This window comes from Gouania willdenowi, chromosome 19 (genome assembly GCF_900634775.1).
Source record: "Gouania willdenowi chromosome 19, fGouWil2.1, whole genome shotgun sequence".
In the NCBI taxonomy this organism is placed as follows: Eukaryota; Metazoa; Chordata; class Actinopteri; order Blenniiformes; family Gobiesocidae; genus Gouania; species Gouania willdenowi.
The window spans coordinates 15,017,230-15,033,303 of record NC_041062.1 but is presented as its reverse complement, the minus strand read 5'-3'; the positions used below and the strand labels follow the sequence as shown (position 1 = coordinate 15,033,303).

The 16,074-nt window shown below is 34.8% G+C and overlaps 1 protein-coding gene across 1 annotated transcript in view; it reads left to right on the top strand.

The window, feature by feature from the left end:
* The window catches only part of gucy2cb (guanylate cyclase 2Cb), a 30,025-nt gene that overhangs the window by 1,208 nt on the left and 12,743 nt on the right, over positions 1-16,074 (top strand). The window contains exons 2-12 of the mRNA XM_028476644.1: positions 5,132-5,238; positions 5,532-5,599; positions 7,694-7,909; positions 8,039-8,151; positions 10,524-10,626; positions 11,674-11,785; positions 11,856-11,997; positions 12,879-12,961; positions 13,040-13,148; positions 15,431-15,512; positions 15,878-15,980. Of these exons, the coding sequence (XP_028332445.1) occupies positions 5,132-5,238; positions 5,532-5,599; positions 7,694-7,909; positions 8,039-8,151; positions 10,524-10,626; positions 11,674-11,785; positions 11,856-11,997; positions 12,879-12,961; positions 13,040-13,148; positions 15,431-15,512; positions 15,878-15,980 (1,238 nt within the window). The remainder of the gene's footprint in view (positions 1-5,131; positions 5,239-5,531; positions 5,600-7,693; positions 7,910-8,038; positions 8,152-10,523; positions 10,627-11,673; positions 11,786-11,855; positions 11,998-12,878; positions 12,962-13,039; positions 13,149-15,430; positions 15,513-15,877; positions 15,981-16,074) is intronic.

Below are 16,074 nucleotides of genomic sequence, written 5' to 3'. Positions count from 1 at the left end.
GAGTTACGCGAGTGACGAAGAAACAAAATCGATTGAACAACAGGTCATTGACTACCTGGAGTCGAAGGACATTGTCCTGAACCCTGACAACATCAACTCCTGCCATCTCCTGCCAAAGAAAAATGATAACAGAGCTGTAAAAATAACCTTCACGAATATGAAATTCAAAGGAGAACTACTGAAGCAAGGAAATAAACTGAAGGGAACGAAGGTGTACATCAATGAAAACCTGACGAAACAAAATGCAAGCATTGCATGGAAGGCACGCCAAATAAAAAAAGGAGGAAAAATTGAGAGGACGTGGACAAGAAACTGCAGGATTTATATCACACCACTGGGAGAAGAGAACGGAAAACCAATCCTCATCAAAACGATGGAAGACTTGGGAAAATACAAAGGATCCACCTAAACAACAACATTACTGATGGTAATCATGGATATGGACCCAGATCTATATAAACACTGGAAACAAAACTCAGACTGTGATTATTTTACGGAGACTGAATTAAATGTGGAAACCAAGAGTAAAAAAGGTCTGTCATTTATTCATTTCAATTGCTAGGTGGTGGGGTGATTAAGGATTACATTAAATTTAAATTCAAAGTGTTTATTGTCATTTGTGCAGTTAGAAACACGTTTTCCTGTACAATGAAATTACTACCTTGCTTATGAACTAAGATATAATACAATTAAATTACTTCCTTGCTTATGAACTAAGATATAATACAATGAAATTACTACCTTGCTTATGAACTAAGATATAATAATGTGTTTATACAAGTTAAATCTAACAGTGGAAAATATAACACTGCCAATAGAACTAACAACCGCTGGATTAACCTTGATGTAGAGACAAAACAAGCTGCAAACTTGTATGTCCAAAAGAGACATTCCCGAGTGGTGACATTATGGATGAAAAGGGAAAAACCTTCCAAACACCTTCGAAAGAGGAACTATTCTTGAACTGGAGGAATGCTAACAACGTCTGGCAGGGAACAAGGCCAGCACGAACAACGATAAAGAGGAGGAGGAATAAAAACAAGACAACACTGACTACAGATGAGAATACACAAAAAAGGACTGTTCAGAACAACTCAAGAATGTTTGACCAGAGAGACATGTAAACCCATGTAAATTTGCGATGGTAAAACAGGGGACGGGACCCAGATAAGCAAACTGCTTCTCTCGTCTCCTTTTTCGGCATGTACAAAAAAAAAAAAGTGAATGTAACCATGTCGGAAATAAACTGAATAAATAAATAAATAAATAAATAAATAAATAAAATAAATAAAACAGGTCCAAAATCAGCTGTAAAATACACTAAAACAACTTAATTATTTCCTAACTTTTGGATACCTTGTTAGACTTCCTAATCAACGATAATATAGTTTTTAAAAAATATATTTTTAGTGTGGGAGTCTGAGACTTTTTTGTCAGTATACGCCTAGATTTCTTTTTTTTTTAATGGTAAAATGTGGGGAAGCTTGATATGGAACACATTTCAATAATTTACTACATGTGTGTAGAACTGTACATAGAACTGTAGCATGGTTCCCTACTTTTGCGTTAAATTATTGACAATTTTTTAATAAAATGTTCATGGAAATTACAAGTACAAAGTCAATTATATAAACTCAGTTACAATTATAATTACGCCATAATTGTGATTAACTTATTGACGCAACTACAATTATAATTGACCCCAACCCTGATGTCAATACATAATTTCTAGGTATATTTCAGATTTTTTTTTTGTAGATGATTAACATGAATATGTAATGACTATATCTGCAATAACAAGGAAAGTTGACACATCAGCAATAACACAAAGATTGTAATCTGTTAATAAAAAATATTTCCCAATATCATTTATCTAATGCAAAAGTTAAAACATCTATTTTCTTCCCTAATTATCACATGTGATTTTTTTCTGTGATGTACGTTCATATCTTTTAGCATCGTCGAGGTGGCTAACGCTAACAGCATCAGTGAATGATTAAACAACCGATCAGATTCAACCTTTAGCTTGGGTAATAAAGCACCTAATAAATATCTAATGATATCATTATCGGTTAGTGCATGATTTCTGTTAGCTTAACTTGACATTTGGTCTACAATATGACAAAGTCTTCAGCAAGTAAGCTAATGTAGGCTTAAGGAAGCTAATGTAGGCTAAAGTAAGCTAAAGTAGGCTAAAGTAAGCTAATGTAGGCTAAAGTAGGCTAAAGCTGTTTAGTTTTAAACAACGGGGTTAGCTTACTGTGGGAAAACGACATAACTATCAGAAGATACTTTAGTTGAATAGTCATGTAATTTATTATATTGACCTGCTTCTGGACAGCTTTGCTATCTCCAAACTCGGCTTTATTGCCAGGTTTGTTGTTTTATTGGATAGCTACAGTAAATACATTACAGGTAAACAAATCACACAAATGGTTAAAAAGAAACTTCTTTTTGTGGAATCAGTAATATGCAAAAAAAAAAGCTTTAAATTATTGGGCTAGCTAAACTGTTAGCTCGTGATAGCATAATTGTTAACATTAGCTTTTTGGGGGTATTTACAGTTGTGTGCGAAAGTCAGGGCACCCCTTTAAAAACAGCATATTTTATATATTTAAAAAGTTATATTCATATTTACTGTCTCTCTGGTATATGTGAAAAAAAAGACAATATTGTCAGGAAACATTAATGCATAGTTACATTTTATTTTATAAATTGAACAAAATTACAAAAATGAAAAACATAATTTTGGCATGTGCAAAAGTCGGGGCACCCTGAGAGTTTCAAAGTGTCAGATTCTTTTTACAAGCTCAGACCTCTACCAGCTCATTGGTCCTGAAGCATGTGTCAACAATTGTCATTAGGGAGTGCCAGCTGGTGCAAATTTGAGGGTTTCTTAAATACGGCGACTCCACAAACCTTGTACAAACACTCAGCAACCATGGGTTCCTCTAAGAAGCTGTGTAAGACAGAAAAAATGAAAGTAATTGATGCCCACAATGCCGGGGAGGGCTACAAGAAGATAGCAAAGCGTTTTCAGCTTGCAGTTTCCACAGTGCGAGGCATAATTAAGAGATGGCAGGTGAGGGGAACTGTGGAGGTCAAGAAGAGATCTGGAAGACCAAGGAAACTCTCGGAGAGAACAGCTCGTAGTCTGGTCAGAAAGGTAAACCAAAACCCACATTTGACTTCAAAAGACCTCCAGGAAGATTTAGCAGACTCAGGAGTGGTGGTGCACCCTTCCACTGTGCGCCGATACTTGCACAAACAAGACCTTCATGGAAGAGTCTGTAGAAAAAAACCTTATCTACGACCTCATCATAAAATACAACGTCAAAAATATGCAACAGAACATCTACAGAAGCCTAATGACTTTTGGAAACAAGTGCTGTGGACTGATGAAGTTAAAATAGAACTCTTTGGCCACAATAAGCAAAGGTATGTTTGGAGAAAAAAAGGAGCAGTAATTCATGAAAAGAACACCTTGCCAACTGTTAAATATGGGGGTGGATCCATCATGCTTTGGGGTTGTGTTGCAGCCAGTGGGACAGGAAACATTGCTCGGGTGGAGGGAAGAATGGATTCAATTAAATACCAGCAAATTCTGGAGGCAAATATCACAGCATCTGTAAAAAAGCCAAAGCTGAAAAGAGGATGGCTTCTACAACAGGATAATGATCCTAAACATACCTCCAAATCCACCATGGACTACTTCAAGAAACGCAAGCTGAAGGTTTTGGAATGGCCTTCACAGTCTTCCGACTTAAACATTATCGAAAATCTGTGGGTAGATCTTAAAAGAGCTGTGCATGCAAGACGTCCTAGGAATATTGCAGAACTGGAAGCCTTTTGCCAGGAAGAATGGGGAAAAATCCCAAATAATAGAATCCAGAGACTTGTTGTTGGCTATAAGAAGCGTTTACAAGCTGTGATATCTGCCAGAGGGGGTGTTACTAAGTACTGAAGGTACTGATGCTGTAGGGTGCCCCGACTTTTGCACATGCCAAAATTATGTTTTTCATTTTTGTAATTTTGTTCAATTTATAAAATAAAATGTAACTATGCATTAATGTTTCCTGACAATATTGTCTTTTTTTTCCCATATACCAGAGACAGTAAATATGAATGTAACTTTTTAAATATATAAAATATGCTGTTTTTAAAGGGGTGCCCTGACTTTTGCACACAACTGTATCAAAGTGGTTTAACTTGAAACTAGTGCTTTATAGATCATTGTGAAACTTTTTTGGCTCTAGTTCCAACCTTTTTCTTATTTCTCAATCTAAATACCCCCTTTAGCCGACTGCAACATTTTAAAATTTATAAACAACTATCGACTAGAACATAATGATGGAATGAACAAGTGATAACACACATTTTAAAGACTCTCATTTTGTAAATAAGTGGAAATAAACAGTATTTAGTGCAGTGACCCGATTTATATATCAAGAATTTCTGGCGACCCCAAAGACAAAATTAGTTTTTGATCATTTTTGAGCTTTACTGCATTTTAGTTGAAATAGATTTATATTTCACAAAGTGAAATACAGTTGTGTTGTTAGTAAATAATAATAATTAAAACATTTAAAAAAACGTGTTTTGATTTATCAGAAATTTCAGGGTTGAAGGTTGAAAAACACTGATTTATAAGATAAGATAATCCTTTATTGATCTCACAATGGAGAAATTCACTTGTTACACTTGTTAGATCACTCAAGGTGTGCAGAATATACAAGAAATGTGCAGACAGTTAAATAGGAAAAAGAGGTATCTTGTGTACAGTAAGTAAAAGCAAACATCTTAAGGGGATGTATTACAATTAGGAAATGAGAATAAATACAAATGGAATAAAACAGACTATACAAACTAGAGTATCTGGGTGCAAAGTTTAGAGTTCTAGTGCAGGTTGTCAGTAAGTGGCTTCTGAATAGATTTATTTCTATAGTTTATAATCATTTCTGGTCATCTCACGTCATTTGTTCATTTTCCACTTTCTCTCAAGTACCCCATGTTGTGCCATCACGTATCCCCAGGGGTACACGTACCCCCAGTAGAAAAACACTGCTTTAGATACTCCATGGACTTTTACATTTACTACAGCCTTTAATCTGTCTCTCCTACACGTCTGTAGATCTGAACTTTAACCTTACGGCTGTCTTCAGTGGGTTTGACTCAACCTTCTATAAGAGAGGAGGTTGTCAGGCATGTGAAGGGCTGGACGAGCTAATAAACCTGATTGTGAGTACTTTCCACATGCTTTGATCTACTTTAAAGGCACGGTACACGTTTATCATTATAACCCATGGACTGTAGAAGTCTTCATCTTGTAAACACAGCAGGAGGAACTTGTGTGAGTGAATGTGCCATTACACAGTGTGTTTTAATGAGCATTGATCACCTGCACTTTAGATCCAGAATGATTATCTTGCAAATGGCATCTGTCAGTAATTAACCAACACACTGACTCACATGTGATGGCACTGTTCCATCCAAACCATCAAAATGATTTTGTATTTTTTCCTTTTTTCCAGGAAACCAAAGCATTGGGCTCTGCAGTTCTTGGGCCCACATGCACCAAGTCAACCCATGACATCGTGGAGTAAGTGTTTGTTTGCCACATGATATTCAGAATGCATAAAGTACAACATTTCCCCATTTCTACTTTTTCTTTTAGCCAATGTGATTGTAGTTAAATTATTTATAGGTAAAGGTGCACATATGCACCGATCAGAAGTTGTAACATGCATTTGTGCATCTAAGATTTGGGAGATGAATGAAAGACAACAAAGTTTGGACATATTTAAATGTCATAAATAGGGTTGCAAAGAGGCGGAAAACTTCCACTGTCTGAAAATTAAACTCGGGAATTTTGGGAATATTCAAAAACAAACTTTTTAAGGTAATTCTCAATCAATCAATCAAGCTACATTTATTTAAAAAAGTGCTTTTTATACAGTAAATGCAGCTCAAAGCACTTTTACAAGGTTAAAAACTATTATATATTGGAATTACCAAGAAATTGGGCAATCCCGCGATTTTTCAAAGTTGGAAACCTTCCATGGGAAATAAAGGGAATTAACAGGAAGAACTTAGTAGAACGATCTTTTGTTGGGTACAAAACACACTGATTAGCTATTATACTGACATAACAGCCATAGATTATCAAAGCATGGACTATACACTACACCTCTGAAGGAGCGCTTTGGTATCTGCACCATGACGTTAGCAGCAACAAGTCCAGAATTTAGTAAGATCACATCAGATCACATGATCCCATTGTACTGTATAATATCACAACTGTATGGAATACTTTAGGATCAACGTGGGCTTTTTAAAGTCATTCCGGTAGTATTACTGTATGTGTTGGTATCTGGCATACCGGGAATCATCTCGGTGGGCCGTCGACCCAAAGTGTGTTGGTTCGATTTGCTAGGTTTTTTTTTTTTTTTTTTTTTTTTTGATGAGCGAGTGGAGGACAGACATGGTGACAGGTAGGGGTGGGTACCTCACGATACAATAAGCGATACAAAGCTCCCGATAACGATTATCTCTGCGATTATCGATATATTGGTTAGCAGTCAATCTACGATAATCTGACATAACAAGAAAAAATAAATTTTTATTTTATATCTCTGAAAAACAATAAATTGAAAAAGTGTCCTATGAACAGTGGCAGTATTTTAGTGCAACATTTCTGTAAATAAGTGTCAACATACAAATGTAAACGAATAAGTATCTCCAATAGTGCTTACTGTAAACAAAAAATAGGCTCTTTCTTACCAGTGACACCATTATAGTGCAATATTACAGTAAACAATACATTGGTTCCTTCAACAAACAGTGACAAAATTTCTGTGACGACCTACCTGCACATTTTAGTGAAAAAGCAGAAAGGGTTTTGAAAAAAATATCGCGATATATTGCCGTATCGAGATATCTTCACACTCCTAGTGACAGGTGGCCAAAAATGGTCCAAAAATGGAAAATATGTGGCAGGGAAAGGAAAGACTGAAAAGTGACTAAAATGAGCCAAAAGCAGCCAAGAGTGGCCAAATAATGGGGAAATAAAGTGGAACCAGGTGGTATGTAATGGCACAGGGGTCGCTTAAATGAGCAAAAAGTGGCAAACAATAGTGAAAAGGGGCAAAAATGTGGAACAAAAATAGGCTAAATGTAGGGAATCAAGGAAACAAGTGGTATTTATTGGGCAAAAGTTAGCTTATTTGAATGAAAAGTGGCCAAAAAAAATGAAGAAAAGACAAAAATTCGATGAAAAGTGGAAAAAATTGACAAAAAAACATTGAACATATTGAAAAGGGGCAAAAATCAGTCAAAGAAAGTTGCAAAATGACCTAAGGCAATAGTTAAAAACGGGTTAAATAGTTTCCACCTTAGGTTTTCTGGGGGAATAATAATTAAAATGAAGACATAAAGAGCCACATGTTGACCATCACTGACTTAATAACAGCTTCTACATGGTGTCACTGATAATGTAGTGGACAGAAAATGCTAGGACTGAATCTTTGTCCCAGTCCACCAGTGGTTCTGAGTGAAACATCATCTCAGTTACAGTATATCTGGATGTTTGTCCTTTCCTAGGACATACTTGTCAGAATGTTTTGGTGGACTGGTGTGCAAGAAACTGTTTATTTAACCATCAATAAGTCAAAAGCTTTTTGTTCTGTCCTGTCAGTGCGGAAAAAGGCATGGCCCTCAGTATACCCATTATCTCCGCGGGAAGCTTTGGCATTAGCTGTGACTACGCACTCAACCTCCAACGTCTCCTTCCACCTGCACGCAAGATTATACACTTTTTTACACATTTCTGGGAATATGAAAACGTAATCAAGCCAAAGTGGGGGTCGGCCTACTTCGTCAAAAATGTTGCCGATACAGAGGATTGCTTTTGGTGAGTATTTTCCACTTCCTCGTGAATTCAAGTCACCACAAAATTAAAATAAAATGAAGAAAATTACTGTTTTTACACTTGAGGCTAAATTAAAGGATACAAATCTTCTTCTTCTTCTTCTTCTCCTAGGTACATGAATGGACTGGAAAGAGACATGTTTGCAAAGAACGTTTCATTGACTCCGGTGCACAGGCCCCAAGACCTCAAAGACATATTTGCGTTACCAAACAAGACGAGCAATGGTAAATCTTGTTTTGGGTTTTTTTTGTGCATTTTAAAAGAATGTTTTTATATCTTTTACCCTAGTTGTTATACCTCTAAAGGTGCTTTGTAAATAAAAAAAACAGATTTTATATCTTTTACCCTAGTTGTTATACCTCTAAAGGTGCTTTGTAAATAAAAAAAACAGATTTTATATCTTTTACCCTAGTTGTTATACCTCTAAAGGTGCTTTGTAAATAAAAAAAACAGATTTTATATCTTTTACCCTAGTTGTTATACCTCTAAAGGTGCTTTGTAAATAAAGAAAACAGAGTTACCAAAATATAAAATAAAATAAAAAATGACCTGTGTCTGTTTTACCAGTTTACCATGTAATCTATCATTAATTTAGTATTTGCGTCCATAATACAGGTTAAAATGATCTGTTTGAGTCATTGTTTGTTGTCTAAGGCTTTATATGGGACATAAAGGCTCTTTTTTTTTTTAAAAACAATTTTTTAGGAGACCCAAAAAGTCAAATTTTATACAGGAAAAAAAAAGGTTTCAACTGTATGATATTTACAAACTGATGAGCTGCTATAGAACTCTGGTGTAATTAAAAACCAGCACGTACCAGATCAGTGTTTAATGTATGTAAAAGCCTTTTCCTTAGGATTCTAGAGCAGGCATGACAATGGATAAATAAGCTTGAATGTGTTATTTATAAAAGTATTCAATATATAACTAGTTTTGGGTTTACAAAGTCAACACAATGCAGTCACTATTTGAGTGAGGGATCATAAGGTCGGGTTAAATGGATTAAAGACAAAATGTTTACCTGGAAAAGATAAAAGTGGTAAATATAATAGGTTATGGTTTCATTTATTCAGACAACTTCTTTACAGGAAATGTACTTTGATTTTGACTGCTGATCGCTTTGATGTATGGCAGTGGAAACATGTCAGAAGATCAAAGTAAACTTCCTGACAAAAATGTTGTCTGAAAAAATGAAACCTTAACATATTATTATACAGAAAGAAGACAAAATAAAATTGCTGGATGCAGTAAAAAATAGTACTTTGAACCCTTTTGCTGCAAGGCAGAATCTGAAGTTTTAAAGTGTGACAGTCATGTGAAAGATAAATAGACCTCATCTTGTTTCTTTCTGTGTAATAGTGACACAAACAGGAGCACGTCTGTGTCAAACTCATGGCCCGGGGGCCAAATCCGGCCCTTTGGAGCATCCGATTCGGCCCTTAGGAGAAAGTAAAACTGACAGAGAAAACATGAACCATTGTGTAAATGAAACTCAACACTCCCAGTGTTTATATCACACGATTGCAGTCATTTTTAATTTTAAGAGTTGAAAAAACTCAAAATTCTTACAAAATCCTACAATTTTCCTGAAATTATTACAAAATATTTCCCTTAATTAAATGTAGATTAGTCACAAAATGTAGGAAATTTAAAACTAAGACCATGTTGGGACTGATATCTATCACATGTTGCTTGAATGTTGTCATTTTTTTCACATATTTTGTATTTTATGTATACGTAGAAGTGCAAACTAAGGCACAATAATTGTGAAATTACTTGTTTTTTCTGCAGTAAAATCTGTGGCCCACTTGAGATCAAACTGCTCCGTATTTGGCCCCTGAACTAAAATGAGTTTGACACCCCTGCTATAGACGTTAACCTTCAACACTGACCCAAAATGAACAATTCATGTCCCAGTTTATATTCTTGAAAATAGTGTTATGGTTTGACGCCTTAAAAAACCAAAATAATAATAATTTATTGCAGGTTTTATCAACTTTGGGGTCGTGAGCCCATGCGGGGTCGCCTGGAATTCAAATGGGGCCCCCTGAAAAGTCTAATAATTTATAATAATTATACAAATACTGATTTAATGTATTTCTTTTTTTAAATGTTTTGATTATTATTACACCACACACGAACCCAATTTTAAACAACTGTATTCTATATTTTTACTTTCTCAAATACAGTTCGAATAAAACGCCAAATAAAAATATCTGAGCTGGTCCATCTTGTCACTTTGTGCTCTAATCCTGGCAACAACAAATATTAGTAAAAGCTAATTCTATAAAGAAAGAAAAAATGTCTCTGGAGACGCCAAAATGTGTGACATTAAAATGGGGTCATGACCCAAAAAAGTTGGGAATCACTGATGTAATGTCACATACAATGTAGCCCTACAGTGGCATTTGTCTCTGAATTTTACGTATTTCGTTGAGGAACAATATATAATAATAATAATAATAATCTGTAATGATAGTCTTACATCTGCTAATGTGTAATTTGTATTTTAGTATTCATGTACCCACTATGACAATTTCTGTACCCCTGGGGGTACCCGTACCCCACTTTGACTGATTTGTGATTCTGTTTGCAGTGTTCATCATGTGTGGATCACCAATGGACCTGCTCAAGGTGAAAAATGGCTCTAAGGAGGCCGGAAACAGTGATATTCTCTTTGTCCTCATTGATCTTTACAAGTCAGTACTGAGAGTAATTCATCTGCTTATTTATTTATTTATTCATTTTCATGCATGTCTTTGTGCTTATGTGTATATAAAAATAGCAATAACTGTAAAAATTGCATCAGGAATGGACAAAAACATTGTATTGTTGAAAAAAAAGAAGAAATTAGATATCAGTTAATATTAATAATATGATTGGGATTAGGCAATATAATCGAGATCCAAGATATATTGAGTTTTCTGTTTTGATGATATAGAAAATTACAATATTGCCTATGTCAATATATATATACAGTATATATATATATTTTTTTTTTTGTAGCTTATTTTGTATTAAAATACTCATTTTAGGAGTCGCTGTTTTTGCTACTTCTTAGAACAGCTTGAAAAACACAGTTAAATGGATTTCTGAGTGCATCCGAACCCACATCTTCCCCTGAACAAACCACACTACAGAACTCACTCACACGTGCTGTCCCTTAGTAGAGAAAAAGCCAAAAAATGGGACGAATTGCGCAACTGTTAATAAATGTTAAATAAATCAAACCAAAATGTTCTTTCTGATAAGACTTTATTGAGTTAAAAATATTGTATATTTATATTGTATATTGTCATTTTTTTTTATTTTTAGAAAAATATCAAGATGTGAGTTTTGGTCCATATTGCCCAGCTCCAATTGGGATAATAATAGTTCCTGAACTAAAAAGTCAGGAAAATAGTTACAAAATATTCCTACAAAAAAACCTGTGGCTACAATAGTAGCTTACCACCACTAAGTGTGGAGTCAGTGAAAGAACTGTAAAACGCTTTGAGTGACAAAAAAGGTGCTATATGAATCCAATGCATTATTATTATTATTATTATTATTTAAAAGCACTTTGTAGCTTTATTATAATCTCTAATCTGATTATTGACAGCTACATTATTAACTCTATTCTATCACCCATTGTAAATTATGTGAATCTGTTGTTTTTTTTATAGATATTAACCAATCAGAGGGCAGAAATTAGAAAGCATCTGCTATACCTAGGTTATAACTGGTTTCCTGCTTTCCTCTGACAGTGACGAATACTACACCAGCTCATCATCTATGCCAGAGATGCAGAACGTGTTGGTGCTGACGATGCCCAACAGAAACTACATCATCAACGAGGATCTAACCAGTAACAGCACGGTGAGGAGAAACAAACACTTAACTTTTCTTTTCCCTGTGCTTTTTTCTCACTCTGCTGTGTGTTCTACAGATGAATGACTACATGGCTGCGTACCATGATTCAGTGCTGCTCATAGGCATCGTCATGAAAGAAATTGCGGCCCAAAACCACGGCGATATTCATAATTTGGAGGTCTTGAATTCCAAATACTTCAGAAACAGAACGTTCAGTGGTGAGTGAATGGGGAATGACATGAGGGATGTCAGGACAGGATAATGACAATCATAATGGCATCCTTAAAGATATTTTTGTAGCGTCATAAGTCATTGAAGTTCCTTTGAGCTTACAAAAATGCAAAAATAAATAAAAAAATAAATTAAATTAAAACAAGATGAAAAAAATCTATATATAACAATAAAAAAATAGATAAATAAATAAATAAAATAAAAATCATATCAACACTAATTATACTGTTATAACGTTGGTCAATGACATATAAAGATTTTTAGTGATATTTCATAGAATGGGCATCAATAAAAATAGAAATATTTTTACAGGACTATAATATGACTATAATAGGACATTAATTTGAATAGATTGAGAGTAATTTGAAGATTTTTTTTCCAAACAGCAGACATGGCCAGACAGATAAGTAACATTTAAATAGATAAATAAATTATTATTATTATTTTAAATTATTTTATGCATTTAAACCTTTTTTTAACACAAAAATGTTACAGATAAGTAACATTTAAATAGATAAATAAATTATTATTATTATTTTAAATTATTTTATGCATTTAAACCTTTTTTTTTAACACAAAAAAAAAAAAATGCAGTTGGATAGAATATTTAGGTGGTGTCACGTCACATTATTAACCCACGTTAATGCACATTTAGCAAACAATCCGTGTGTGTGTGTTTGAATGTGTGTGTGTGTGTGAGACAGGTGCTCATTAGCATTGGTCACTATTCATTATCAAAGCTCCAGTGCAGACCTGAGTCAGAGGAATGATGTTGATCAGTGCTGTCAGCTGCTGTCTCTACACATAGGACCAGAAACATTTAATGACAATGTATTTTTTTTTAACTATTTTTTCTATTGGTGCTCAGGCCGAGCTGGAAACTATAAGCTGGACCAGCATGGAGACAGAGACACAAACCTGACAGTCATTTACACCACCACTGACAACAAGGTACTCATTTTATGACAGTAGCTCAAAAATAGATGTCAACACAATCCCTCTGCCATGTTTTCTGCTTGTCGTCTACAGTACGGGGTTTTATTCATGTTTGATTCTGAGTACAACACAACAATACAGTTTGAGTCCAACCCAACTCTCATCTGGGGAAACAGACTTCCTGAATCCGAACTACACACTGGTGAAAACACACACACACACACACACAAACACACAACTCCTCTATTCACCCCACGAGTCTTATCGTCATCACAAACTGTATTCCTCTTATTAAATCATGTGTGTGATTTCATATCATGAGGGTCGTGCACTCTAAGAATACACAGCCTCTTGGCGAACCCATGCTGCGTTCCAGACAGCTCGGAAATTGGAATTTCCCAGTTGAAAATTCCGATTTCCATCTTCAAAGCGTTCCAGATGCTGGGCGTCAAAATATCTCAAAAACATGGCCAACCAGGATAGTGTTTACAATGACGGCAATAGATAATGTTTGTGTGATTAAGACTATGAGGTCACAGGCCAGATACAAACATAGTGATGCTGCTTTTAGTTGTTATGCTGCAAAGAAGTGGAACAAACTGCCAGCAGAGCTGAAGTCAGCATCCAATGTGAACATTTTTAAATCAAAGTTAAAGGCACTTATTTTCTCTACTGCGTATGATTGCGAGGGAGATTTTTGGTCATGTTGTTGTTGATGTCATGTGTTTGTTGATGATTTTAAATGATTTAACTGATTTTAAATTATACTCATAGATTTTAAGCTGTTGAATGTTTTCTGTTGCACGTTTTGATCATGTAAAGCACATTGAGTGGCCTTGTGTATGAAATGCGCTCTACAAATACATTTGCCATGCCTTGCCTATGATAAAGAAGTAGGGATGTAACGATTCACTCAACTCCCGATACGATTCGATTCACGATACTGGGTTCACGATACGATTCTCTCACGATTTATTTTACAAAATGGGACTGTAGACAGAAAATACTGTACTATTTTCCTTTTATTTTTCATTGTCAAAAGAATTCCTTGATAAACTACTCAAAACAATGCAATTTAACTAAAAATAAATCTTGAATGAAATAAACAAAGGAATAATACAAATGAAAATGAAGCCTATTAATTTAAATTCTGGTTTTATAATAAACAATGCAAAACTGCATAATAGTTCTTTTTCTTTTTAAAAGTGCAACTGAAAATGTATTTTGTGCCTTAACAATTGGACTTTAAAAAAAAAAAAAAAAAAATTACGTCATATTTGTTTGGACCAGCAGAGGGCGCTGGTAACACAGTGGTCGGCTGGCATGCAGATATCTTGCAGTGAAGAAGAGAAGCTATGCTAGCAGACAGAGCTAATAGAAAAACGTGACTTTTACAGATATTCAAGTAATATTACAGATATTCTTTCGGTGTTAAAGGGGTAATGAATCATTTATTAACATATTTAAGAGTAGAAGGCGGCCAGAAAGAAAGTATTAGCAGACTCCGCCCGCCGCCTACACTTGTGGATAGCGCCCTCTGCTGGTTAAAAAAAATACTGCGATTCAATTTTCAGAAAATCGATATCAACCGTGATACCTATGAATCGATTTTTAACTGCCTTACGATTAATCGTTACATCCCTATAAAGAAGCATTTCAAAATCATGAAAACAGATGATTAAATATGGAAAGGTCTGCTTTCCCTGTTTATAACAATACAGTGGGTCCAAATGTGTGGACACCTTCATTTTTAAGCAATTGTGATAAAATGTGCAATCTGGATCAAACTTTGTTGGATAACTGAGGAACAAACCTGATATAACGGAGCCCAATTTCATAAAGATCGGTCATTTACGAACCAAGATATGAATTTGTGAAATTTTTCCAACAATGAGGAAAAAAAGGAATTTTAAAATTTCTGATCCAGAGTCAATACATATATAGTGATACGGATCCCCTCTAAAACTTAATGGAATCTTCCATGGTGTAAGGTCTATCTTTGGTTAAAATTTTGACACAATCCGTTCCGTACTTTTGACGCAATTCTATCAGTCAAAAAAAAAAAAACCAAATAAATAAATGCCAGTGTAAATATGACCTACTTGGTGTTAATAATAACGTAAATACAGCCTGTAGAAACGTAGTCCATGATAATGCAAAGTAATCTGTAAATGTAGTGAATATTGTACATTATTTGGGCATTAAAATGCTTTTAATCAATGTTTTTTACGCTAAATGTGTGCTTCTGTACGAGTGCCACCATTGTAGAATTGACTTGAGCCAGAGAAAAAATGGATTTCCAATTCACTTTTTCAATTCAGAGGTTGAAAAATCCCAAATTCTGAATCATCTGGAATGCAGCAAAAGATCACAATTTGGCCACTTGTGCAAATGTTAAAATAGCATTCTGCTGAGATTAAGCACACTTTATATTTGTTTATCACAATAGATGTTTTTTTTTTAAAATACTTTTTAAAACTACAGGTTCTCAAGTCTATAACATCATCGTCATTGTGTTGGCCGTCACCGTGGTTGTTGTTGCCATCATTGCCTTTATCTTCTACAGGTGTGTATGACACGTATAAAACCAGTGTGAGACATTCTCGTGACGAAGTATTTCACAATAAAGCAATGAATTACCTTGACTTTATTGTTAGATTCAGTCATTTGACAACAAGACAATAACACGATATGTGTGTGTCTGTGTGTGTGTGTGTGTGTGTGTAAACTTCTGCATGTTAAATATTAAAATATACTGTGCACACGTATCATAAATGCCACTCAGAAGGGTTATTTAAAAATGTTTTTCCAAAGACAAAAGCTGAGATTGACCAACATTTTTGAGTCCGTAGTGAAAATACAACAATAAACGACAAATGTATTTATTTTTTCTTTGGTATTGCATGGTAATTGATTTGTTTGGCTTTGCAGACAAAACAGGAGAGATCAGAAAATGAAGAAGCGCTGGTCTCATATCCACTCAGACCTCATCACACTGCTGGAGAACGATGAGCCCAATGTCATCCCACTGAAGGTACTTTTTATTTTGGTGTCAATTGCATTGAAGCAGCCCTTTCCCGCCTCTTCTGACATGATTTTGGAACGCTTTTATGATTTCATCTTCATTC